Consider the following 24,999-nt stretch of genomic DNA (forward strand, 5'->3'; position numbering starts at 1 on the left):
AACATCTGAAACCAATCATTTCTAATGTTGGAATGACCTTTGGATAAGAGGCAAAATCATTTTCAAGAGTCGACAGCGACTTTTCGTTCCTGTGGGTAGTTTGACCAGTCCAGTCTTTTAAATAATGCAGTGATACTGATGTTACAACAATGACGTTTTCACAGCAGCCCTATCAAATCAGCCTCATCGGTCAATCGAAAAACACGATTCATTCCAAATGAAGAGACGTTACTTTTTGCAGTGTGTTTGCTCCAAGCTCTTCTCCAATGCTTTTAAAGAATTGTAATACCCAGGTTATGGTGGACCAGTTTTTGGGTCATTGGCCAGTGGGTGGAGGAGAGAGGATACAAGGAAGCATAATTCAGCCATATTAGCAACACCCCAAATACTTACCTCACCAGAAAGAGAAGTGAGGGCGCTTTAAAGTGCAAACTTTTTATGTCACTACCAATAAGTTTCCCTCAAACTCAGTACAGTGTCTAAACAGTAGAGGTAAACCACTGTGGGATAGGCTCCTGTATTCCCTGATATGAACATTCACTGGTCTCTGTCAGTCTTAATAACCACTTATCAGTGACAACCAACCATGTTAGAGCATTTCCAGGACTCTTACCCTGTTTGCACCTGGCATTAACTTCCATCTAAGGTCAGTGCTCCTGATGTATGAGTAGTTTTAAGAAGCTGCTTTCTTATGGCTTGACAAGGACTGCCTCAGTGCATTTATGCACCGCCTTCCAGTACACCGTATCATTTCTTTTGTTTTGTGCAATAGAAACTAGAATAGCTGCAGAGAAGAAACAGAGATTTCTTTGATTTTTTCTAGATTTCATGCATGGCAATAATGTTTGAGTTTTTCAACGTATCTTGGAAAATATCACATGCTCCCAGGACCATGTGGCTGTTATCATTCATACAAATACTTTACAATACATGTATGCTTGTGAGTTGAGGGAGGTGTTTTTCTTGCACAGACACTTCATATACTTCTTTAAAGAAAGTATCAGTGGTCGCTTAAATGAATTTGAGAACCTTTTAAACAAAAACAACAATAATTAATTTTTTCCTGAGTTGTTTGGACTTGGTTTGGTGCATACATACAAAGTGATTTGTTTATTTTCTTCCAAATACTTGACAGGGTAATTGTCAACAGGGCTAAAGAGTCCACAATTATTGTCTAACAGTGTCATCTGACATAACCAAAAGAATCCAGGAGTTGCATCAAAAACATCAAGTTTATCAAATAAACAATAAATGTGACCAAAACAGCACACCACAACCAATGCAACAAAGGACAAAATGCTGATGGCCCGGACATTAGCAACAAAAGAAGGGAAGCCACCCTAGACCAGCCAACAGAGGGCCATGAGAATGAGGTCCTCCCCTACCCTAAACCAACATTAAACAACTAAATCTAACTTAAATAAAGCCATAAAAATAGGACTATTGGACCAATCATGAAACAAAGAAAGAACAACCAACAAAGAAATAAAGCACACACAGTTGATCAAAGACCAAGTGGTGCTGTCGAGACCAAAGGGTGGAAGCAATCAGACCAGACTGGAAAACACCTGAGGTAAGAACACGTGACATCATAAGTCAACATCATACACGCATCAGAACAAGCATGGAGAATGTAAAGTTAATTTAAAGTTAAGTTAATGTGTAAACCAGGAACGTCACAGACATCAGACTTCGAGAATTCAAAAAGTATGTTTTCACACACACCATCACATCATGAGGGGTGACTTCAGGTCTTATAACAGAAGAGTGTTTCCTTAAAGAAAATCTCTCATATTTGTATCATGAAATGAAACACTAGTGAAAGTTCAGTCAGGAAAACTATTCTTTTGCATGCTTTGGCCTGTAGCTTATTTGTCACGCCATCCTTCATCCACTCCTCTCATGCGTGCTCAGGCCTAATCTCTCTGTTCACAGTGTCTCAGGTTGTCAGTTGAGATCAGCTGGTCGCATCTATCCAATAGCACAGTGACACACCTGCACTGTAAGCCTATCCTCTTGCTGCTGTCTTTTTAAATGACTCTCTCCCTCTCTCTGCCTTAGTTCTTTCATGCTGCTGTTATGTGATCGTCATTTCAGTGCCACAAATGTCAAGCGTTCACCTTTTCAGTTCTCATTTAGTCACAAGCTGATTCCATCCAAGCTATCCACACTTGCCTTCAGTCCCAGGAAAAGACTTCAGCTCCTACCACATCATCAGCATTGCTCCCTGCCACGCCTCTTGGCAGCCTGCCTTCATGTTGTGTTCTACGGTGTTTCTCTGGCCTCCACGCCTCAGCCGCTCACAGATGTGAAACAGCAGTATCCAGTCGTCACGTCAAAGAATTTTCCACGGCAAGAAAAAAAAAAAATCCTCATCTGGCAAGGTCCTGGGATTTTCTGCATCTACTGTGACGCAATTTGCTCCGTCCATCTGGAGAGAAGGCAAAGAACTGATTCACTCCCTAGTCATGAAAGTGACTGGTAATTTTCTTTATTTAACTAAAGATATATTGCATGCTGGTCATTACAGGCCCAATAGGTACCCTAATTGTAGCATCCAATCATTGCTGTCAGTGGGCCTATAAGTTAATCGGAAATTCATTCATTTTCATTGCATTCTGCTAATTGCCTCATACTCATCGCATCCCCTAATTGTTCTCAGTCACTATTTTGCTCATTGCTATTCATATTCTGCCAAATATTACATATTCATTGTGTCTGCATTTTTTTCTGTCTATTCAATCACAATGCATTGTTGATTTAAATCAGGAACCTCACGCACCTTCTTATGTTTCATCTCTTAGCAGGTTAGGCCACCTTTGTTTATTTAATCAAGGCTTGTTTGGTAAGTAATGATTCTTTGGGGGAGATACTAGGCTGTGGTTTTGGGGGACTTGCACCTCTTATTTTGGGGAGATTTATCTTGTTGCTGCTCAGGGCGATGCGCCTTGATTACAAAATCTCCCTGTGGAGTCTAAGAGCCAAAGACTTTTTGATATGGCTTAAATATCACATATCATATGTCATAATAAACATGTATCTTTACTTCATCCACATGTCTCTCTTGATCAAAATCTTGATGAAATTTTGACAAAAATGTATATTGTGAAAACATTCAGTCTTTAAATGAACAGTTATATTATATTCAGCTGCATTCTAAGAATCTGTAGGAAAAATTCCTAATTTCCAATTATGTTCTTGCTTCATTCTTGCTGTCAGACCAAGTAGCAAAAAAGAAGCTGCAAATTTCTCTAAAAATGTCTTGGAGAGTGTATATACTGCCTATTATGTATAATTTGTCTACTAGAGAGGGGTACACAGCTCATAGTGTGCTGTACATACATAACTAACAAATACACAGTACATACACACAGCAAGTACAGTTTGCACTTTCACCATTCAAAAGAGACTGAGAAAGAATTAAAACACTCACAGAAAACACAGAAATGCGCTCAAGCAGAATTTCAAAAAATGTTTTTATTTCGCTTTTAATCAGTGACATTACAATAGTCCTAATAACTCCAAGTAAAAACAGGTTTCAGCTTCGCAATAGCACTCAGAACAAAAGTTGTGCATCAACATGAGACAGCAGTTATTGATCCGCGCAAAACAGTTTCTATTATCTTGAGAGGAAACATGCAAAAAAAAAAAAAACAGGTTAGAAACTGTTTGAGTCAGTAGACAAAGGGAAATCATAGTATAACTACAATATATTTTCAAAGCGAAGGTATAAAGAAAACTGAGCAGTGATGCTGCCATCGTCACCACTTAAGAGAGCGTGAACAAAGAGACCAGCGGTGCCACCAGGAGCAGGAGGCCAGCACTTGTGCTGCTGGCACTGTTGCAGTAGTCACCCTGACAGCAGCTAATTTCTTGTCCAATGAGTGCTTGAAGCTGTGCATTTTGTGTGGCTGAGCACAACAGCTTGGAGGCACAGCCTTTCAAGACAGTCTGTGCACCTCCTGAAGACACTGAGAGAATGAAAATGATGTTAGCGTGTGAGGTTCAAGTGTTAATACATCTACTAGAATCACTGAAAAGGAAATATGCAGAACAGAGTCAGATGTTTAATGCTGTGGGCGTGTTACCTGTTGTTGAGATGCAGTGGTCCTCACTCCCCTGACAGTTCAGAGTTGCGGTGCACTCTTGTCCGTTGCAGAAGTAGCACTTCTTACCATTGGGATTGGATTTGCTGGGCGCTGCAACAGAACATATATTGTTTATATTGCTTGGGGAAGTAGAGGGTGATGGAAGGGTGAGTGCAATGCTCTTTTCTTCTTCAGTGCCTTTTTCAAGGTCTGTCCAACACACTAGGGACATTTGTTGGTGTTTCCCTGCTGCTGGTCAAGTTACATTGCCAGATATACAAAATGTAGATTTGTGCCATTTCATTGTATATTGTGTGACTATGATTTGGTGATTCTGAAATACAGGAAATCAGATGAGAAAGATGATTTGCAGACAGACACGAAAAACAAGATTCTCTCTCTCTCCCTCCCTTGCACACACAATCACACACACACACACACACACACACACACACACACACACACACACACACAAACACATACACACACACGCACAGACTGCTATGTGCAGCTCCACTGTGACAGTTGGAGGTATTTTGCCCTTCAGCTCGTCTGTAGCAGATGCTGATGGAGGGTACAGGAATTTCCCTCATACTGGCTCGTCCTGGAATTTAAGTCTTGTTTCTCGAAGAATATCTGCGCCAAGCATATTGTCTCAGGTTCTGATATAAGGACTGCTATCATCAATCCATAATACCTTGCAATCACAATGTCAGCATGGTGGAAGACATGAATATACAACTTCTATATATGTTAAAAAATGGATTGTGACATTTAGTCAGTAAAATTAGACACTTTTACATTGTTCTGGTATAAGAAACATGATGACTGCATCCAACATTTAAAGAGGTCATGGGAGAGTAGTTTTTACATTCTTGACTCTTTCTGCTCATCCAACTAAATGCCGACAACTCAGCTGTCTGTGCAAAGAAACATCTAAATACCAATAGACAACATAAGTAAGTTACCAGGGGCATGTTGGGCGTTGCAGAGCTCGGAGGCGCAGCACTTGTTGGTGAGTACGGTTCTGGAAATTCCCAAGTTGACTGAGCCCTCAACACACTGGTCAGCCATAACACAAGTTTTCATGTGGACATTAGCAAGCTCTGAACCACCTGCAACAGAAGAGCAACCTTTGTAAACTGGGACCCATTAAAAAACTGTGTCACAACAAAAACGCACCACAAAATACCATACCTGCATATGAAGCGATTCTCAGTGCACCACACTGATAAGATGATGAAGGGCATTCTTTTTCTGTGTCCGTGCAGGTTCCTGAGCTTCCCGGTAAACACTCATAACATTTCAGGGGGTAGGCTGATACAACACAAAACTCAAATAAATTATACAGTTACAGACAAGTAAAAGCAACGAACAGCAGGTTAACGCGAAGGATATGGACATACAGTTATTTGACATGACACCTTAAACAACCTGTGGCTGCAGGTTTGTTAACGACAACAGTGGTAATGGAAAAATACAATCCCTTACTTCTTAAAAATAAAAAAAATAAATCAGATTGCAGAACATGAATTTACCTGCAGGGAGAAGCACAATCCCAAAGACCAGAGCAAGGAGATGCATTTTGTGATGGTTCGATACAACTGAGTTTTAGCTTGATCTGTCACAGCTTTTAGTTCTCCTGAGAGGGAGTTGTCTTCATCCTCAGACCACTCCTTCATTCCTCCTTCGATAGTGACAGAATGTGAAACTCAGAAAAGCTGAAAAAATACATTGATAGACAGATCTACATGTTGAGAAGCTGTATATGTTATTAAACATCTGAGTTCTAAATATCTATGTGTTTTATCATGCCATAAAGTATTAAGATTTTTTCTTGTTGGCACCTACCGACCTGTAAACTAAACACTAGCAGATTAGCAAAAAAAAATATGCACAAGGCAGCACATGCACACACACACATACACACACACACACACACACATCACTCATCATCATCAAAATGTTCCTGATATTATAATCTCTGCAAGTTGGAGCAAGCAGCACAGTCTCTCTTTGCAGAAGAAATACAGATCATCATGTGATTCGAAGTAATTCTTTTAACAATCCATCTGGAAAGGCTTTGATTGGTCAGAGCGTGCCCCTCCTTATGGCTCCCATAAGAGAGTGGTGAAAGCCAGCAGTCACCTGTACATAATGCCTCAAGGCCCTCACTGGGCAGAGCAGTTCTGTCGAATTATCGTCTCCATCTTGCAGGCATGGGGGGATCATAAGATGCCACCCACTTGCCTTATTAAGTGGGCCCAGTCTTTTGAGAGAAGAATGATGGGTTGGGCCAAAGTTCCACACCTGTGCTGTTCGAGTGCAAGCGCATGCACGCTGACCTAACTGCTTTTCTTTGTTTTAGTGTTTTTGAATTTTCTGTCACTTGGCTGTCTCTTACTGGGGGCCTTTGGGTCATGGTTAGGTAAAGGGGTTGTCTTCAGGCCAGCTCATATTCCAGGTGAAGGTTGAGGTCTGTTTTGCTGAGAGGGACAGAAAAAAACTTAACAAACTGGTCAGGAGAGCTGGCTCTGTCCTCGACTGCCCTCTGCACACCACTGAGGATGAAGGCGAAGGAGGATGTTAGCCAAGCTGAGCTCTATCACTGACAACCCCTCAGGGCCACCCCCAGCAGCTCCTTCAGCAGCTCCTTCAGCAACAGACTGCTGCATCCACTCTGTAAGAAGGAGCGCTACCTCAGGTCCTTCATTCCAACAGCTGTCAGAGTGTTCAACTCCAGCATTGCGTAATGTAGCACCCGGCCCATATTCAATCAATCAATCAATCAAACTTTATTTATATAGCACTTTTCATCCATTTAAAATGCAACACAAAGTGCTTCACAAGATAAAAGAATACAACAACAGAGATAATAAAAGCATAATATGACAGACAATATCCCACTTCCAGATATACACACATGTGCTCACACACACGCTCACAAAACACACACACACATACACACACACACACACACACACAGTGCTGAGACATGGCAGGGCACTGAGGAACCATGTAGGGAAACACCTATGGGAGGCATCCACACCGAGAAGCGCCACAGCCTGCGGCCACTGGGAGCGCCACCACAGAGACCAACCAGACGCAGATGGACAGGGGCAGACTCCGCACTTAATGCAGAGCCACCCCAGTCCCTCGGGCCCAGGAGGCCTCCAAGGCAACGGCCCCCGTGGGCAGACTGGGCATACATCCCAGTGTGGAGGCCCCCCATGAGGAAACACTGAAGCTAAAAACTAAAAGACTAAAGAAAAAAAATAAATAAATAAATAAAAGATAAAAGCAGGTATAATGCATAAAAATGTAAAGCTTTAAGAAAGTTAAAAATGTAGAGATGAAATAGACAAATAAATAACTAACAAATAGTAAATAATAAATAATAGTAATAAGGTTTTAAGATGTAATACTGATAAAGTGCATAACTAAGAACAAGTCATAAGAAATATAAGAAGTAAAAGTAACATAATAGAAGAATTAAAGGTTTAAAAGAGATCAGTTAAAAGCCAAGCCAAAAAGGTGAGTCTTGAGCCTCCTTTTAAAAACATCAACAGTCTCTGCAGTCCTGATGCGCTCCGACAGGCTATTCCATAGTTGAGGGCCGTATTGGCTGAATGCAGCCTCCCCGTGGGTTTTTGTATTAACTCTAGGAATAATTAAAAGTCCAGTGCCAGAGGACCTCAGGACCTGCGAGGGTTGATAAAAGCAGGTCAGATAAATAAGAGGGCCCAAGACCATTAAGACATTTAAAAACTAATAGAAGAACCTTAAACTCGATCCTGAAACACACTGGGAGCCAATGCAGCGATTTTAAAATCGGTGTAATGTGAGCTCGCCCTCTGGTCTTCGTCAGCACGCGTGCGGCTGAGTTCTGTAATAATTGCAGGTTAGAAATGGTCTTTTTAGGGAGGCCAGAGAGCAGGGCATTACAGTAGTCTAAACGACAGGAGATAAAAGCATGCATCAGCACCTCCGTGTTAGCTTGAGAGAGAAATGGGCAGACTCTGGCTATATTCTTAAGATGATAAAAACCCATTTTTGTTACATTTTTAATATGTGAAATAAAATTCAGCTCAGAGTCAAAAATGACGCCCAGGTTCTTTACACATGTGTTGGTTTAAAATCTTGTAGTTTTGGGAAAAGTTTCTCTCTCTAGCCTTCAGGACCAAGACCTCTGTTTTGTCCTGGTTGAGCTGTAGGAAATTCTCTGCCATCCATGAATTTATATCTAAAATACAGTTAAAAAGAGCATCAATTGGCCCTGTGTCTTCAGGAGACATGGCAATGTACAGCTGTGTATCATCTGTGTAACTGTGGAAGCTGATGCCGTGTCTCCTGATGACGTCCCCAAGGGAATGCATATATAGATTAAAAAGAATTGGACCTAAAATTGACCCTTGGGGCACCCCACAAATTATTTTATGTGTTCTGGAGGAACATGTATCCAAACTTACCCGGAAATATCGATCTGTGAGATAGGAGCTGAACCAGTTAAAAACAGTACCAGAGAGGCCGACTAGGTTTCTCAGTCTGTTTAATAAAATGTGGTGATCTACTGTATCAAAGGCAGCACTTAGATCCAGTAGTACCAAGACTGTGAGTTTATGTGAATCTGCGTTATACCTAATGTCATTTAAAATCTTTCAGAGGGCCGTCTCTGTACTGTGGTTCATCCTAAAACCAGATAGGTATTTCTCTAAAATATTGATACTATTTAAAAAATCATTTACTTGATTAAAAACCAGCTTTTCTAATATTTTACTTAAAAATGGTAAGTTGGACACAGGTCTGTAGTTATTAAAAATGTTGGGGTCTAGGTTACTCTTCTTCAGAAGGGGCTTCACCACTGATGTTTTAAAGGCCGCGGGGAAGACACCCGTCTGAAGAGAGTAATTTACAATATTTAAAATCTGTTCCTCAAAGAAGCCATAAAATGTTTTTAAAAGTGATGTGGGAATTGGGTCTAAAAGGCAGGTTGTTGGGTTTACTTGGGAGAAAACTCGTGTCCTTGCGTCCACCAGGGTAAAACTCTCCAGTGTTTCCTCAGGTAAAAGTAATGGTACAGGTGTGTTAAAGAATAAATTCTGTTGGGGTAAAAGACTGGATCTGATATTGTCGATTTTACTTCTGAAGTGGTCTGCAAAGTCCTCACAGAGGGCATCTTTTTTAAAATTGCTATTTGTTAAAGGATCGATGGTGGAGAACAGGAATTTGGTGTTGTTTTTATGGTCTGTGATGAGTCTTGAAAAATGAGAGATTCGTGCCAATTTGACTGTGTTATTGTAGATTTTCAGCTGTTCACGTAATATTTCATAGTGAATTGTCAGTTTGTTTTTTCTCCACCTCCTCTCTGCACTCCTGCAATTTCTTTTGAGTTTTTTGATTTCGTCATTATTTCTCCATGGTGGGGTAGGTTTTGTTTTTATGGTTTTGGTTAAAAGTGGAGCGACTGAGTCCAGTGTTGTTTTCAGTTTGCTGTTAAAATTGTCAACAATAAAATCACAAGGTGTGGGTAAAATTTCTGCAGGAGCGCTCTTTAAAATCTCCATAAAATTTGCAGCCACTTCAGAAGTAATGTAGCGTTTCCTCACTGTTCTCACCGGGGCCTCCAGGTGGTTAAAACTGGTGATGTTAAAATACACACAGTAGTGGTCAGACACAGCCAGATCAACGACAGAGGACACACCAGTGGACAGGCCATAGGTTATGACCAGGTCCAGGGTGTGTCCTCTGTTGTGAGTCGGCTGTGTTACGTGCTGTTTAAAATCCATGCAACTTAAAAGATTTAAAAATTCATTGGACATTGAGTCAGAGCTATTATCAACATGTAGGTTAAACTCACCAGTTATTAGAATTTTGTTATAGTTGGTGTGTATGATTGATAATAGTTCAGAGAATTCACTGATAAAAGAGGTAGGATGATGGTGGGGTGGTCTGTAAACTGTGATGCAAAGAATAGGAGGACTGCTAAAAACAAAGGCATGATGCTCAAACAATGTGTAACTGTTAAAGGAGACTTCATTTGAGTTCAGTGTGTTTCTCGTGATAGGGGCAGTTCCACCCCCTCTTTTACCACCCCTGGTCGAAAATAAAAAATAAAAATTTGGTGGGCAAGCCTCGGTGAGAACAACTGGTGCGTTAGTGTGAGAACAACTGGTGCGTCAGTGCCAAGCCATGTCTCTGTCTCCAGACTGTTTTTGCACTTGTCTGATTTATCACACACAAATTACCTTGTGCAATATTACTTTTTCACTCTCTTTAAGTACTCCACCTACGCATGTATACTGGTATTTTACCATGACAGATATATATTTATTACTATCAAAATAGTGTAAATTCTTAACTTACTTTATCCGTACCCACAATGTGCAATTTCTATCCATGTGCAATTTGTGTAAAAACTGTGAAATTCTCTAGAAATTTTGGCAGTATATATTTTTTATATATTCTTTTTTTCTATTCTGTTCCTACTGCTATTGCCTGCTGCCTGTAACACCCGAATTTCCTTAGCTGGGGATTAATAAAGTCTTATCTCATCTTACCAGGGCCAGATGGGTTCCAAGTTGAAACCAAACAATTTGTAAATGCAAATACATGTAAAGCAATAATATTCTTCTGAGTTCAATGCAAACCAGGTTTCCTCACCTTTTCACGGAGTCTATCCACCTGCCCAGCAGCAATAAAAACCTGTCTTGGTTTGACATTAACATTATGAGACCATGCCCAGGGTATGACAATAAATGCTAGTGCCAAGCAGCCTTACTTCACCCCTTTCACGGACGAATGTCTTTATTACAGCACCAAGGTTGTCACAAAGTCCAGATAGGACGATGAGGCTGTCAGCATTCTTGATGATAAGACAGTGACTTTTATCCTGTTACGTGACACCGCTCCTGCAATTTTAGGTTATGGTTCTCTACTAAACCCCTGAGCAACTGCCACTTCTCTACTTCTCAAAGTACGAAGAGGAGGTTAGTCAAAAATTTGATCCAAAATGAGGTATAAAGGGCCGAGATTCAAGAGAAGAAGAGAAAGGGATGAGCAGTGTATGGAGGCCTGGTATATGCTGCACCACAAGGAGCAACACAACAACAAGAACAGAGTAGTCTTCAACTGCTCAGAAATAAAGCAACAACAACAACAACAAAAGAAGCTCGGCCCACTCAAAACACAGAGGAAGCATAAAACACACGTCAAACTACATATCACTGCATTTCATTATATGCAGGCCTGCCTGTAATTGCATATATATATATATATATATATATATATATATTTAACATTAATATTCCATAAATGGTTAAATCATTTGGCGTGCTGACATAGCTTAGTGGCTAAATGGCCTGGCTCAGCCCACAACTCATTTATTTTGAGGGACAATAGTGTAGGAAAGGACTTTGTTGTGTGTGAAGTTGGCGTCTTGGAAAGTTTTTTCTTGTTTCCTCCGGGATAATGTAATATTATTTGGTGGTCACTACCAACATTAAACAACTAAACCTAACTTAAATAAAGACATAAAAATAGGACTATTGGACCAATCATGAAACAAAAACAGAACAACCAACAAAGAAAGAAAGCACACACATTTGGTCAAAGACCAAGTGGTGCTGTTGAGACTAAGGGGTGGAAGAGGACGGGCAAAGGTTCCTGGCCCCTCTTTATTGGCTTCCCATCAATCAGACTGGACACACCTGAGGTAAGAACACGTGACATCATAAGTCAACATCATACACACATCAGAACAAGCATGGAGAATGTAAAACGTAAAGTTAATGTGTAAACCAGGAACGTCACAGACATCAGACTTCGAGAATTCAAAAAGTATGTTTTCACACACACCATCACATCATGAGGGGTGACTTTAGGTCTTATAACAGAAGAGTGTTTCCGTAAAGAAAATCTCTCATATTTGTATCATGAAATGAAATGAACAGAAATAGAGCCACAAAAATAAGACTACGGCTAAGAAAAGAAAACACAGTTAGTCACAGACCAACTGCTACTGTCAAGGCCAGAAGGTGGAGGAGAATGAGCAAAGGTTCCCTCTTTATTGGCTTCCCATCAGTCAGACCAGACCAGGTAAAGAAGCACATAGTTCCACTCCTGAAAACAAAGCATACATGCATTCAAATAGGCCATATAATAACCACACACAAGAGTTACCAAAGGGATCGAGCAATGGAGAACTTCACTCGAATTCTTTTTGAATAAAAATTTGACCATCTTGAGAAAAATGTATATTGTTATCACATTCAGTCCTAACAACGCTATTGTATTCAGCTTCATTCAATGAATCCAAAGAAAAAACTCACATAATTTCCAATGATATTCTTGTTTTATTCTTGCTGTCCAACCAAGTGGCAAACAGGAGACCGTAAATTTCTCTAAAAATGTCTTGGGGAGTGTATATTCTGCCTGTATAATTTGTCCACTAGAGAGGGGTACACTGCTCATAGTTGTTTCCCACAAAATGTCCATTGCTTCACATTTCCTGCCAGTGATACATAACTAACAAATACACAGTACAAGGTAAAAGGAGAAAGTGTTTATTTTGCTTTTTATCAGTCACATTACAATAGTCCTGATAATTCCAAGTAAAAACAGGTTTCAGGTTCATAATAGCACTCAGAACTACATTATTTTTTCATATATTAATTGCTAAACCTTCTGAGTTTTTCTGAGCAGTGATGCTGCCATCGTCACCACTTAAGAGAGCGTGAACAAAGAGACCAGCGGTGCCACCAGGAGCAGGAGGCCAGCACTTATGCTGCTGGCGCTGTTGCAGAAGTCACCCTGACAGCAGCTAATTTCTTGTCCAATGAGTGCTTGAATCTGTGCATTTTGTGTGGCTGAGCACAACAGCTTGGAGGCACAGCCTTTCAAGACAGTCTGTGCACCTCCTGAAGACACTGAGAGAATGAAAATGATGTTAGCGTGTGAGGTTCAAGTGTTAATACATCTACTAGAATCACTGAAAAGGAAATATGCAGAACAGAGTCAGATGTTTAATGCTGTGGGCGTGTTACCTGTTGTTGAGATGCAGTGGTCCTCACTCCCCAGACAGTTCAGAGTTGCGGTGCACTCTTGTCCGTTGCAGAAGTAGCACTTCTTACCATTGGGATTGGATTTGCTGGGCGCTGCAACAGAACATATATTGTTTATATTGCTTGGGGAAGTAGAGGGTGATGGAAGGGTGAGTGCAATGCTCTTTTCTTCTTCAGTGCCTTTTTCAAGGTCTGTCCAACACACTAGGGACATTTGTTGGTGTTTCCCTGCTGCTGGTCAAGTTACATTACCAGATATACAAAATGTAGATTTGTGCCATTTCATTGTATATTGTGTGACTATGATTTGGTGATTCTGAAATACAGGAAATCAGATGAGAAAGATGATGAGATGTGATTGAAATGATCGGTCTACAGGCAATAAGATTCTCTCTCTCTTTGTCTCTCTGTCTCTCTCTCTCTCTCACACTGGACACACACACACACACACACACACACATATATATATGTGTGTGTGTGTGTGTGTGTGTGTGTGTGTTAAAAATGGAGTTAGTGAAATGTTGTTTGTTGTTGTTTTTTTTTTAACATTACCCTGACATGTGAAACATGCACAAAGTAACTTTTAAGGAGGTCATGGGACGAGAGTAGTTTTCACATTTTTAAATGCTTCTGCATTGAAACATCTAAATACCAATAGACAATATAAATAAGTTACCAGGGGCAGGTTGGGTGTTGCAGAGCTCAGAGTTGCAGCACTTGCTGGTCAGTACGGTTCTGGAAATTCCAAAGTTGATTGAGCCGTCAACACACTCGACAGGCAATGCACAACTTTTCATGTCCATACTAAGAAGTTCTGAAGCACCTGCAACAGAAGATCAACCTTTGTAAACTGGGCCCCATGAAAAACTGTTTCACAATAAAAACAAAGCACCACAAAATACCATACCTGCATATGAAGTGACTTTCAGTGCAGCACACTGGTAAGATGAAGGGCATTCTCTTTGTGTGTCTGTGCAGGTTCCCAAGCTTCCCGGTATACACTCATAACATTTCAGGGGGTAGGCTGAAACAACACAAAACTAAGGTAAGTTGAAAAAGAAAACAACTTTTCTTGTCCACAGTGAAATAATTTTAACATCTTTGTTCTTAAGTACATTAATATTAATCAGCATTATGATTAATTATAAGCACTGCTACAAAAATTGGTTATACAGTCTGAGACAATTCTACCATATGTGGGGTTTTTCTTGTTTGTCTTTTTGTCAAATATAACATAATATAATATAAAAGAGGTCAAATCATCAGCGTAGATGTAAAAGTACAAAGACCAACAGCAAATTAACATACTGATGTTTTCCATATGAAACCTTAAATGATCTGTGGTTGTAGCACTAGACAAATGTGGTCAATGAAAATTACAATTCTCCTAGTTTTAGAGATTAAACAGTTAAAAATCAGATTACAGAACATGAACTTGCCTGCAGGGAGAAGCACAATCCCAAAGACCAGAGCAAGGAGATGCATTTTGTGATGGCTGGATACAACTGAGTTTTAGCTTGATCTGTCACAGCTTTAAGTAGTTCTCCTGAGAGGGAGTTGTCCTTATCCTCCGACCACTCCTTCATTCCTCCTTCGATAGTGACAGAATGTGAAACTTAGAAAAGCTGAAAAAATGTATTGATCGACAGATCAAGATGTTGAGAGGCTGTAAAGGTGTGGTGGTTTGTGTTTTATCGTGCCATCCATCACCACCCTCCTGTTTGATTTTACTGACCTGTTAACATAAAGTAAGCAACAAAGTCATGAGCATATGGCAGCACTTGCATACACATTCAGACACACACAGACACACACACACACACACACACACACACACACACACACACACACACACTCCTTTGATAAGCCATGCACATTCAGATAGCCACATCTAGATGTAGAGAGGCTGTATCGGTATTATTATTATTATTATGATTATATTATTATATATAAGTATTTTATAGTGCAGCAGAAAAAACGCCATAGTAGAAATAATTTTTATTGGCACCAGCCTCCAGTTCAGTTTTACTGACCTGTAAACTAAACACTAGCAGATTTTCTTTGTTGATATCCCTCCGTTATACAAACAGTGTTTCTTTGTAATACTCTATGATGCAGTATTCAAAATGACAGAGGCTCTTTTAACTTTTTTTCCTCATTAATGGAACAAGGACAGCTTTGTGGTCTGTGGTATACATTCCAACAAACACTTTGCAGAATACACATCACGTGTAACAAATTCAAAAATGTGAGAAAGTTCAGCTAAATGTGAAGCTGATTTTTTTTTTCTTTGAACAGTATTTTGGATTCTGCAATAGATTTTTGAGTCATGCTGGAGCCGTTGCAGTGGTTGTGTAACACTCTTTACACTTTCAAAATGACTCATTCCAGGTAATCCGATAAAAGCTGCTAAAAAGGCTTTACAGTACATTTTATGAAAAGAGATTAACTCAGTGACACAAACTTGCCCTTTAAGAGAAGCACACTGCTGAGGACTGTAAGGTTTTCCTCCAGGATGACCTCAGCTCAGGAACAAAGGCAGACAAAACTTCACTGGCCTTCAAATATGTAAACTAAATGTAAATAACGCATCTGATCTCACCACCATCATCATCGATCCTGGCACGCACTGACTTTATAAAGATCTGGGTAAGAGATACAGTGTGTATACCTCTTTCAGTCTGTTTGGCTGTTACAGTAGCTCTGTATCTAAAAATTTTATTATGCATATTATCATCTGTACAGTGTATTTGCACAAGTGTTTCCTCACCAGCACCCACCCTTGAATTGTATTGCTTCATCTGAGGAACAAAGTGGTAAAACGGATTTGAGCAATAATTGACAGGTTATGTCTTTTATATTCTTTCAGGTGAAACGAAAGCTAAATCTAACATTGGTGTGCCTGAGGCCTATTCCTCATTTCCTGTAAACAACTGTGATTCATACTGTAATTCTACACTGCAGATTATTTGACACTTTCCAAGATTTAAAATCTTATTTTTAGCCATGATAACTTCTTTCTGGATTTAAAAATGTTATTTCAAGAATTCTTATCAAGTAAAATTTGCTTGCTTCATGGACAGACACTAGTTTTAAGTAATTTTCTTCTCAAATTTGGTGTTTATATCTTATATTTAGGTTACCCTTTTTTGCAGTGTATGTTGTGTCTTGTGAAAGGATTTAACACTTCTTCTTTAAAGATCCTATTCTGCTAGTTTTAGACCTAAATCGAATCCTTGAAGGAGCAGTTGTGCAATCAATTGTGTGACTTTCGACATACAAGCAACGTTGTAAGTTGTAAACTCCAGGTGAGTGCGAGGTGTTCTTGAAGTTCAACTGGTAAACTACAGAAAGAAGAGAGCCACAGGCTCACATCAGGCATACTAGCACCGAGCCACGGGTGTAGTTAAAAAGCCTTTATTAGTTAGGGAATATCAAAGTAACGGGTGCGACCGGTTTCGAGTCACACTGGGTCTTCATCAGGCCGAGAATGTCGTGATCCTTAAAATAGACAATTAATGGCCAGGAGGGTAATCTACACCAGCATATCAGTTAACAGTTAACATATCACAAGTAATTAATGGTCACAGTAATAGCTATAACCATGAAACGAAAGGGCTCTCAAATCCATTTCCTTAATTTAAAAATCCAATGGCCTGAAACAAAACAAAACATTTGTTCAAAAGCTGGCTTCATATATTCGGGACACTACAGATGTTTGAATAAATGGAGTGAAGTTGATAATACTGTGTGGGACTATGTTTACAATGGATGTACAAGCACTAATCCTGATCACTATGATGTCAGGTATTATCTGCCAGACAGAGAGGTACTGACACTCCCTGCTTCACCTTGACGATAAGGTCACTGTGGGTGTTGAACAACAGCGTGTTCCTGTTTCAAGACAGACTTCTCAGCATGAAGAGGCCATTGTGGGGACCAGCTTTGCCCATGGCAATTTCTTATCATCAGGTTGATACAGGCTCTACAGCTGATCCAGGATGCTGTGGCCCAGTACTCACCAGTACACAGTACCAGCACTTCTAATTCTTTGGTCTACCATGACATGTTCTTGCCCACTGGAACTCCTTTTTCCGACCTCTCCATATCAGGTTCTGTGGTCGATTTATACCTGACACTCCCCCGTCCTCGTTCTGGCCTCCTTGCTTTTCTCTGTTAGTGCTGGAGGGGCTTCGTTTGCGTGACACACTGAAGGCAGAGAACAGAACGCATCCAGGGATTTAGCTGTGAAAGAGACATCCCTGTCAACCCCTGATGAGGGTTTGGACAAATAATATTTTCTTTCCAACTCAAGCACAGTGTGGCACATGTACTGACAAGAGAAAGAGATCATAATTCTCCCACATTAACTTCTGTGTACTGGCACTGTAAAATCCAGAATAGAATTGAAAATCACTCTCCTCACCTACAAAGCCCTTAATGGTCAGGCACCATCATATAGCTCATAGGACTTGGCTAGTTCAGGAAGCAGACACCTTCTTCTCATGTGAGAGTGAGCTCAAAACTGTCCTCTTTGATAAAGCTTCTAGTTAATAGTTAATGTTATTATTATATAATTAGCATTGGGCTCCTTTAGTTTCTTTTTGCTCTCTCTCTCTCTCTCTCTTATGGCGAGAAGTGTTTGGTGTATGTTAATATTATAATAAAGGCTAAGGTATAGACCTGCTCTATACAGAAGTTCCCTTTAGCAATTATGATTTTGGAATAAAATGGACTTGACCTGACTACAGTGCATTAGCGGAGACTGACGTCCTTCCCTAACCTGTGCAAGGAAAAGCACTTTTAAATCACAAATAAAATCTTTTCATTCACTCAGTTTCCTTTTATTTCTGAGTAACTGGCAATTACTCTTTTTATTGATGATTAAAAAAAATTAAATAAAAAAAACTTACAGAAGGCTATATTTTCATCTCAGAAAACGTGTGTGTGAACCATCACTACACCAAAACTGCAGTTATAACATCACATAGCCAATCATGGCTTGCAAAATTAATCACATTTTGCTTAAACATGTGCAGACAGTTGTTTCCCCTCTCTCTCTCACCACCACCGTACAGGGTGCAGCTGTGTTTGTTGAACATTATGTTTCCCGAGGGCAGGGATGGGCAACATTCTGGCACGGAGCACCAAAACTCCTCAGCTTTTCATTCCCACCAAATCTATAGACAGAAGGTGGTGTCATCCTGCATCATATGTGACTCTTCACCAATGGCCGGGCTTCCATTTCCACTGATCCCTCCTGTAGGGCACAAATGACGGTGTCCACATTCAGAGCCACATCTCTCTTTATGTGACCTGATTATCGGACATAAGAGCTTCATCAGCTGTTGTATATAACAGCAGTTCCACCGAGGTGTTAGCAGAGCAGGCGGCTGTATTCAGAGAGGGCCGAGGACTTTTTCACCCCATCCCAGATACGGGCTGCGTAGTGAAACCTGTAAAAACACAATCATGATACTATCACCTGTTACCAATCAACCTGTTTACCTGTGGAATTTTCCAAACAGGTGTTTTTAGAACTTTCCCAGTCTTTTGTTGCTCCTGTCCCAACATGTTTGATATTTACAAAAATCACAAAAAGTTGACAAGGTGAAAAATTAAATATATTGACTTTGTACTGTTATCATTTGAGAATATGTCAAACAGGATTAGCATCTATTCTTTATTTCCAGCCACTTTCGATAGCCAGCAAGTACTTATGATGACATTGGAGTTTTGCATATTAATAGAGGTAAAACAAAAAATAAATATTGAAAAAGTATGTATGTGTTAACCTCTGCTGTATTTTGTTGCACTCACCGAACTTAAAATCACTGATAAAGATGATAGATAAAAGAAGCATTGAGCTTTGCCATCTCATCTTTGATATTCTCATCCTGTTACTTTTCGGATAATATTAAGTTTAAGTAAAAATACAGATTCAAATTATTTTTATCTGGAAAACATGCAGAGGAGGTGGAGGTACATTATCAGCAGTGAGTAGTGTCTGCAGGTATTTGTTTTAGGCTGTACACAGCCTTAAAAACCACCACCAGATGAAGAAGGTCAACCTGTATGCAGCGTGAGAAGTGGAGCAAATCAGTTGGTCAGATGTTCAGAGACATTTTAGTAAGAAAATCTGAAAGATGTTGAGTGGCTTCATGGTGGGTAAAAGAGGCTCCTACCGATAACCACAATACCACTGGGTAGCTAGTACATCACACCGCTCACCTCTCTCTCTCACTCTCTCTGTTTTCTGTCTCTCTCTACACTGTCAACTGTCAAGTGAATGCAAAAACAAGAATAAAATAAACCTTAAATGTTTCCCCACCCCAACAGTTGAAAGACGCTGAAAGTGGGCAGAGAAGAATGTGATGTTTACCAGTTCTTCTCAGTGAGGATGGTGTGTGAGAGTTGACAGCGGGGCATGGCCAGTATTTGGCTGCGGAGTTTGGAAACCATGGTGGAGAAGGCAGGGTGTCCTCTGTACCCCGGGAGCAGAGAGAAGAGCGGGTATGTTCCCGAACCTAAACACGGTACAAAGATGAATTCCCGTCTAACACAATATGCAGGAGGACCAATGAGTTTTGCCTTATGTGACGATAAATTCTCTATAACCTGCTTTGGTCAGATTATCCTCCCCATCATTCTCCTGCACAGGCAGGAGAAACATGTTGACTTCAGTCGCCAGATAGTCCTGCCCCAACCCAGGGAAGATATTGCAGTCTAGCATGGACAATGTACCTAAAAACAAATCGCATATTATGAGAAGAATGCAGTCTTGCATGGACTATTTTTGGTCTTCAAATCTCTAACCCAGATACTACTCATATCCATAGTATTGTCCCAAACCGTCACTCAGTTTTAGACATTAAACATAATTTTTCCTTAAATCCTGCCACAGCCTGAACAGAACATATTCATGTATGAAGTGAATATTGTAGTTTTGAACCTTTGTATTTGAGATGAGAGTGGGCCATTAATTTGTCCACGACCATGTGCATGTTTTTCAGGTTCCTTGGGCAGAAATCATCACGCCTGGCCTTATTCTGGAGGAAAACTGGATAAGGGAGACATTTAAGGTAGAGACACTTCAGTTTTGATGACACAAACACTGGTTGGTGTGTGAGATTGTGTGTTTCTGCATGAAAAAGTCACCTATATGAGGATAATACTCTGCTCCATCGTCATTGCTTGAAGAGCCAGTGCTGTCATGGCTTGCAGATGGAGTGGAGGGTTTCAGCATCTCGGCAGTCTGAAGAAACCTACACACAAACATGACATTAATCTGTGTGGCATGTGTATTCCAGAAGCGATAGCTGCAAAGTGTTATGGAAAGGCTTGAGGAGGGAAGGAAAGCGTTATTATGAGGCTTGAGTCATTCAAAATACTAAGGGTACTTCGCTGCTCACGTGGGCATCCTGAACAGACGATGGTGTAGATAAATGAGTGTCAGCACATATTAGACGGGTCTGGCTTTGCCCTTATTTGTTCACTACAAACAAACTGAAATAATAGCATTACTGAGCTTATGAAAGAGCAGAGGACAAATATCCTCTCAAGAGACAAGAAGAAATGCTCAACATTCCTGTGGCACAAGTGGACTTTCAAGTTATCGTCAGAGCCTCCCCGAGAGCTACCCTCCTCTTTTATTCTGCGAACACAGACACTAAGCAGAACACAGATCCATCGCAGCTAAGCAAGTACCTACCTGTAGAGATTTAAGTCTGTGAACCAGTCTTGAACCACAATGACCACATGGCACACTGTGAACAGGAACGCGGCGATTTGAAGAGACTGTTGACAGATTACGTAGAGAGTGGGCACATGTGTGCAGAGAATAATGTAAATGACAAAAGAACTTCCATTAGAAAACAAATCAGAGGACTAAAGGCGTGTATTGGTCCCTCACATAACCGCTAATGCTTTCACCCACTGCCCTCTCCAGGCCAGCCACTGACCTGCATCTCAACATATGTGTGAGGGAGGTTGTACTCTGGAGGCAACTTCCGATCGTTGTTGATGAGGTGGTCGAGAATAGATGGACTGAGCATCGGCTGAAGGAAAAAATAAGACATTTGCAGTCTAATCGTAACTTCTCTCTATTACAAGGTGACATTTGACTTTACACAGTTCACGACTTGCTTATGTTCTGACAGCAAATTAAAAATACTATTGTTACTGTATCCGCAATAATTCATTCCCACCTGTGTATCCAAGAAGATGACTCTCTCCTGTGTGATGAAGAAATCAATTCCTGTGCTCTGGTTACCTCCTCTTTCCTTGATTTCCTGAGTCTGAGCTCTGAATACATAACCCCTGTGGAAACAAACACGTACGCTTATTCCAGAGAAAGAACACAACAGTTCTATCGCTTTTTTTTCCGATGAGCCTGTCTCACACTGACAACACAAGTCATAAATGTTTTGAAACCTAAAACTTGGGATTTTCTTTTATTTTTGGATATAAGCTGGAAGAAAATAGTTTGTAGTTGTAATTTTCTCTACAGAAATAGTATTTGATCATATGGTTTTGTGGTGGGTGGACAGTGTGCAGTGTCACACACTTAACTGATTTTAAATGTGTGAAGTGTGAGCAAGCAAAATAATGTGTGATTAGCTGAAACTCCACCAGACTCTACAGAAGCAGGTGGTTTACTATATCACCCCCATGTGTTCAGAAAGAGAACCATCGCTTTTTAAGAGCAGGATTTAAGTACTAATTGGCGACGGTAAGAATGCACACGCACACGCATGCGTGCACACATGCACACACTATTGTGTTATCTGTTTGTGTTATTTTAATTTTGAAAGAGTGAGCATAAGCCTCAACAAGGTTATTATAAACTTACTTACTAAAACTAAAACTGGGTGTGGGAAAAAAAACAAAACATTTTAGTTAAGTGAAAGAAGTGAAAATAAACTTACTTAAATAATATTGTGTGCTGACAGAACTAACTAAAATTTAAAAACATATTTAAAGGAAATCTCGTTAGTTTTAGTCTTTGTCAATTTGGTCACATTTCTCAACAAAACAAGCATGTCTCCATGACTGTGAGTCAATCGCCTTCACAAAGTGTTGTCTGCACTGTAATACCTATTCTGAACTTCTTAAATCTACGGACCATATTATATTTAAAAGAATAAAAAATAAAACCAATACTGAAACTAATAAAAACTAAGCTAAATCTAATATTTTTAAACAATACAAACTAAATCGACACAAGGAACCCCCCCCCCGGAAACTACATGAAACTAAACTGAACTGAAAATTAAATTTAAACACTGCTTCTACTACAAATGAACAAAAAAATGAACAGAAAGACAAATCGGGGCAGAGAGCACACTCTTAACTTATCTTAAGCTTTGTATTAAAACCTAAACATTTTTTCCTGTCCATAATAACTTATAATAACATGTAGGGCGTCGGTAGCAACAAAAAACAAAACAAAACTGAATTTCATGATACTATACATATATTTTTATATCATATTCATATATTCTGCTTTTTAAATGGGTATTCTAGACCTGATCAAAGCATTTAACTACTTTTTTTGATGATTTATTTTACTGATGCTGTCACTGGCGTAACAATGCTATTGTTTTAGACCAATCTGTAGTACAGGTCAGTATAATAGTGTACTAACAGTACTGTGAGTCACTGGCCCATTTTTACAAAACTTACAGTTGACTCCTTCTAGGTTTAGTGTAAATTGACCTCCTCATACACTAAACCGGAACAACAGGAACAGGAACATTATTTTATTTTTAAAATCCCTCTTACATAGTCGACATTTTCTGTCAACATGGTTCAACTTGAGTTTTGGATGCCATTCTGTTTTCCTCTTAATATTCTGATATTTTTTCCTTTCTTTTCTTCAAACAAGTCCTTAACTATATTCTTATTTTTTATTCAAAAAGTAATTCAATTCACACATTACGGAGCAATTTACAACAGTCTGAGCTTACTGCTGGCATTACAATCAACTTACCGTTGATCTTCCTCAGGAGTGTTGGCAGATAACAGTGACATGATGGTAGACTTCCCAGCACCCTGCAGGCCAATGACTCCCACCACCAACATATCTGTCTGGTCCCGCAGATACTGCAACATATCATAACAAAACACAACTTTGTTAGAGAGCAGTATATTAAAAACATTATCACATCCTTTAATACAACGACTCCACAATCTGCTAAAGTCACTGAATAATAACTCACTTCCATGGCACTGTCACACCAATTCATCTGATCATCCACTAGCTTAATGCTGTGCTTCATCTTCTCTGGAGGGAGGAGTTTAGACTGGCCAACCATGGCTGGAAGACATATCAAAAGATTTACTTTTAATTTGGCCTTCATGAATGCACCCAAGTGGAGAATTTCTCAACATCACTGTAACTGGATATTTACAATTTTATGAAATCTACAATAACTCACGGTCCACAGCGCTGCTCGATGCAGAAGCACCCATTCCTCTGTTCTGGATCTGGTATACAGGCTGGGTGGGTCGCTGCCCTTCCTTTTCCATCTTGGAGGGTCCAGGACCAGAGGGCTGAGCTGCTGCCTCTGGAGTGGCCCCTGGCTTCCCTCCATCATCCCTGGCTTTCATTAGCATGATGGGCTTCTCCAGCACTGGGGCTCCACTGGCATGTGCATTCTGTGATGTCTTGGCCTTGAAAAAGGACCACACAACAGCACAAGTCTTATTAACTGCGACTCATTTGTTCTGGTAATGTGAGTGTAGTCCGAAATTCTAGAGATAATTATGTATACATTTTGGACAAAAATGTCTGCCACATAAACTATTGCAAACGGTAATCGCTGCCAAACTTGCTTCTCACATTCGATGACATGATGTTTGATTTCACATGTTGCAGTCACACTAATACATAGTCTTACTTTGTGTCAATCTGACTATCCTGCAAGCAAACTTCTACCTAGACATTCAAGAAGTTATAATGTCATTTTTACGGTATATATTATCGTTCGTGTTCATTAAAGATCATTGCAAAATGATATCTAGACAAGCTAACGTACCCTTTCCCCAGGGGGTTTTGCAAGAATGATGGGGGTCTTTTGTATGAGTGGGCCTGGTGGATCTTCACTCCCATCCTGAACAGACAAATGAAAGTGAGTTACAGTTAAAACATCAGTATTGTGAGCATGCGGATATATTACCCTTCGTTCTCTCGGTTGGTATTCTCGATCTCGACTGGGTCCGGACAGATTTTGGCCTGGAGGTCCAGCATCTCTGTCTCCCCGGCGTCGCCTCCTCCTGCGTCCCTGCCCGTACATCCCCGGCTGACTGTGGCCGGACTCTGACATGTCGCTACTCACCTGATACACTACAGCAGCACAACTGATGTCAACAGAAAGCTAGCTAACGATGGGACAGCAGTTCAAGCAGAGGCAAGCCGAAATAAAATGTTACTTTCACTGCAATATATTTTAAGCTCGACATCTGCTCTCAGCTAGCAATTCTGTAACCATTACTTTCGCTGACGTTTAAAGTAATTTAGTGGTGTCTTCGTTACAGTTAAACCCAATGCGTTTGACTATGTCTGCTTAAGCTTTCCGCTAGTGCGCTTGCTTCATATATTGGCTTTAACCGTACAGTACAATGTTTGAGCGGTTAGCGGATATCAATGTTCTAAAACTAACTCCACCCGCCTAAAATGCTATGTTGTAGACATCAAATGCACCTCGTTCGTCTGATAAATGATGCCGTTATGAAACATCGTGAGGACATGGGTAGTTCCGCCACTTCCGACATCAATTTGACATAATTTCGCTATTCGGTATATTTTGCCATATACATGAAAATAAGAGGATATAATACACTCTGCTCTT

At 40.2% G+C, this 24,999-nt stretch overlaps 3 protein-coding genes across 3 annotated transcripts; all 3 read right to left on the reverse strand.

The window, feature by feature from the left end:
* Positions 1-3,457: 3,457 nt before the first annotated feature.
* On the reverse strand, positions 3,458-5,781 carry LOC121609852 (urokinase plasminogen activator surface receptor-like). The gene is made up of 5 exons (XM_041941563.1): positions 5,627-5,781; positions 5,286-5,405; positions 5,057-5,203; positions 4,089-4,199; positions 3,458-3,971 (listed from the first exon to the last, which is right to left on the reverse strand). Exons 1-5 carry the CDS (start codon positions 5,670-5,672, stop codon positions 3,769-3,771), a joined length of 627 nt encoding a protein of 208 aa, XP_041797497.1. The 5' UTR covers positions 5,673-5,781; the 3' UTR covers positions 3,458-3,768.
* A 6,852-nt stretch (positions 5,782-12,633) lies between these two features.
* LOC121610933 (urokinase plasminogen activator surface receptor-like) lies at positions 12,634-14,732 on the reverse strand. Its single transcript, XM_041943262.1, has 5 exons — positions 14,587-14,732; positions 14,055-14,171; positions 13,824-13,970; positions 13,130-13,240; positions 12,634-13,012 (listed from the first exon to the last, which is right to left on the reverse strand). Exons 1-5 carry the CDS (start codon positions 14,630-14,632, stop codon positions 12,810-12,812), a joined length of 624 nt encoding a protein of 207 aa, XP_041799196.1. The 5' UTR covers positions 14,633-14,732; the 3' UTR covers positions 12,634-12,809.
* A 3,254-nt stretch (positions 14,733-17,986) lies between these two features.
* Positions 17,987-24,713, reverse strand: smg9 (SMG9 nonsense mediated mRNA decay factor). Its single transcript, XM_041942945.1, has 13 exons — positions 24,328-24,713; positions 24,187-24,261; positions 23,587-23,821; positions 23,368-23,465; positions 23,139-23,251; positions 21,355-21,466; positions 21,109-21,204; positions 20,859-20,944; positions 20,306-20,412; positions 20,100-20,207; positions 19,766-19,891; positions 19,530-19,674; positions 17,987-18,603 (listed from the first exon to the last, which is right to left on the reverse strand). Exons 1-13 carry the CDS (start codon positions 24,472-24,474, stop codon positions 18,525-18,527), a joined length of 1,527 nt encoding a protein of 508 aa, XP_041798879.1. The 5' UTR covers positions 24,475-24,713; the 3' UTR covers positions 17,987-18,524.
* Between the last annotated feature and the right edge of the window lie 286 nt (positions 24,714-24,999).

Source organism: Chelmon rostratus, chromosome 8 (genome assembly GCF_017976325.1).
Source record: "Chelmon rostratus isolate fCheRos1 chromosome 8, fCheRos1.pri, whole genome shotgun sequence".
NCBI lineage: Eukaryota > Metazoa > Chordata > Actinopteri > Chaetodontiformes > Chaetodontidae > Chelmon > Chelmon rostratus.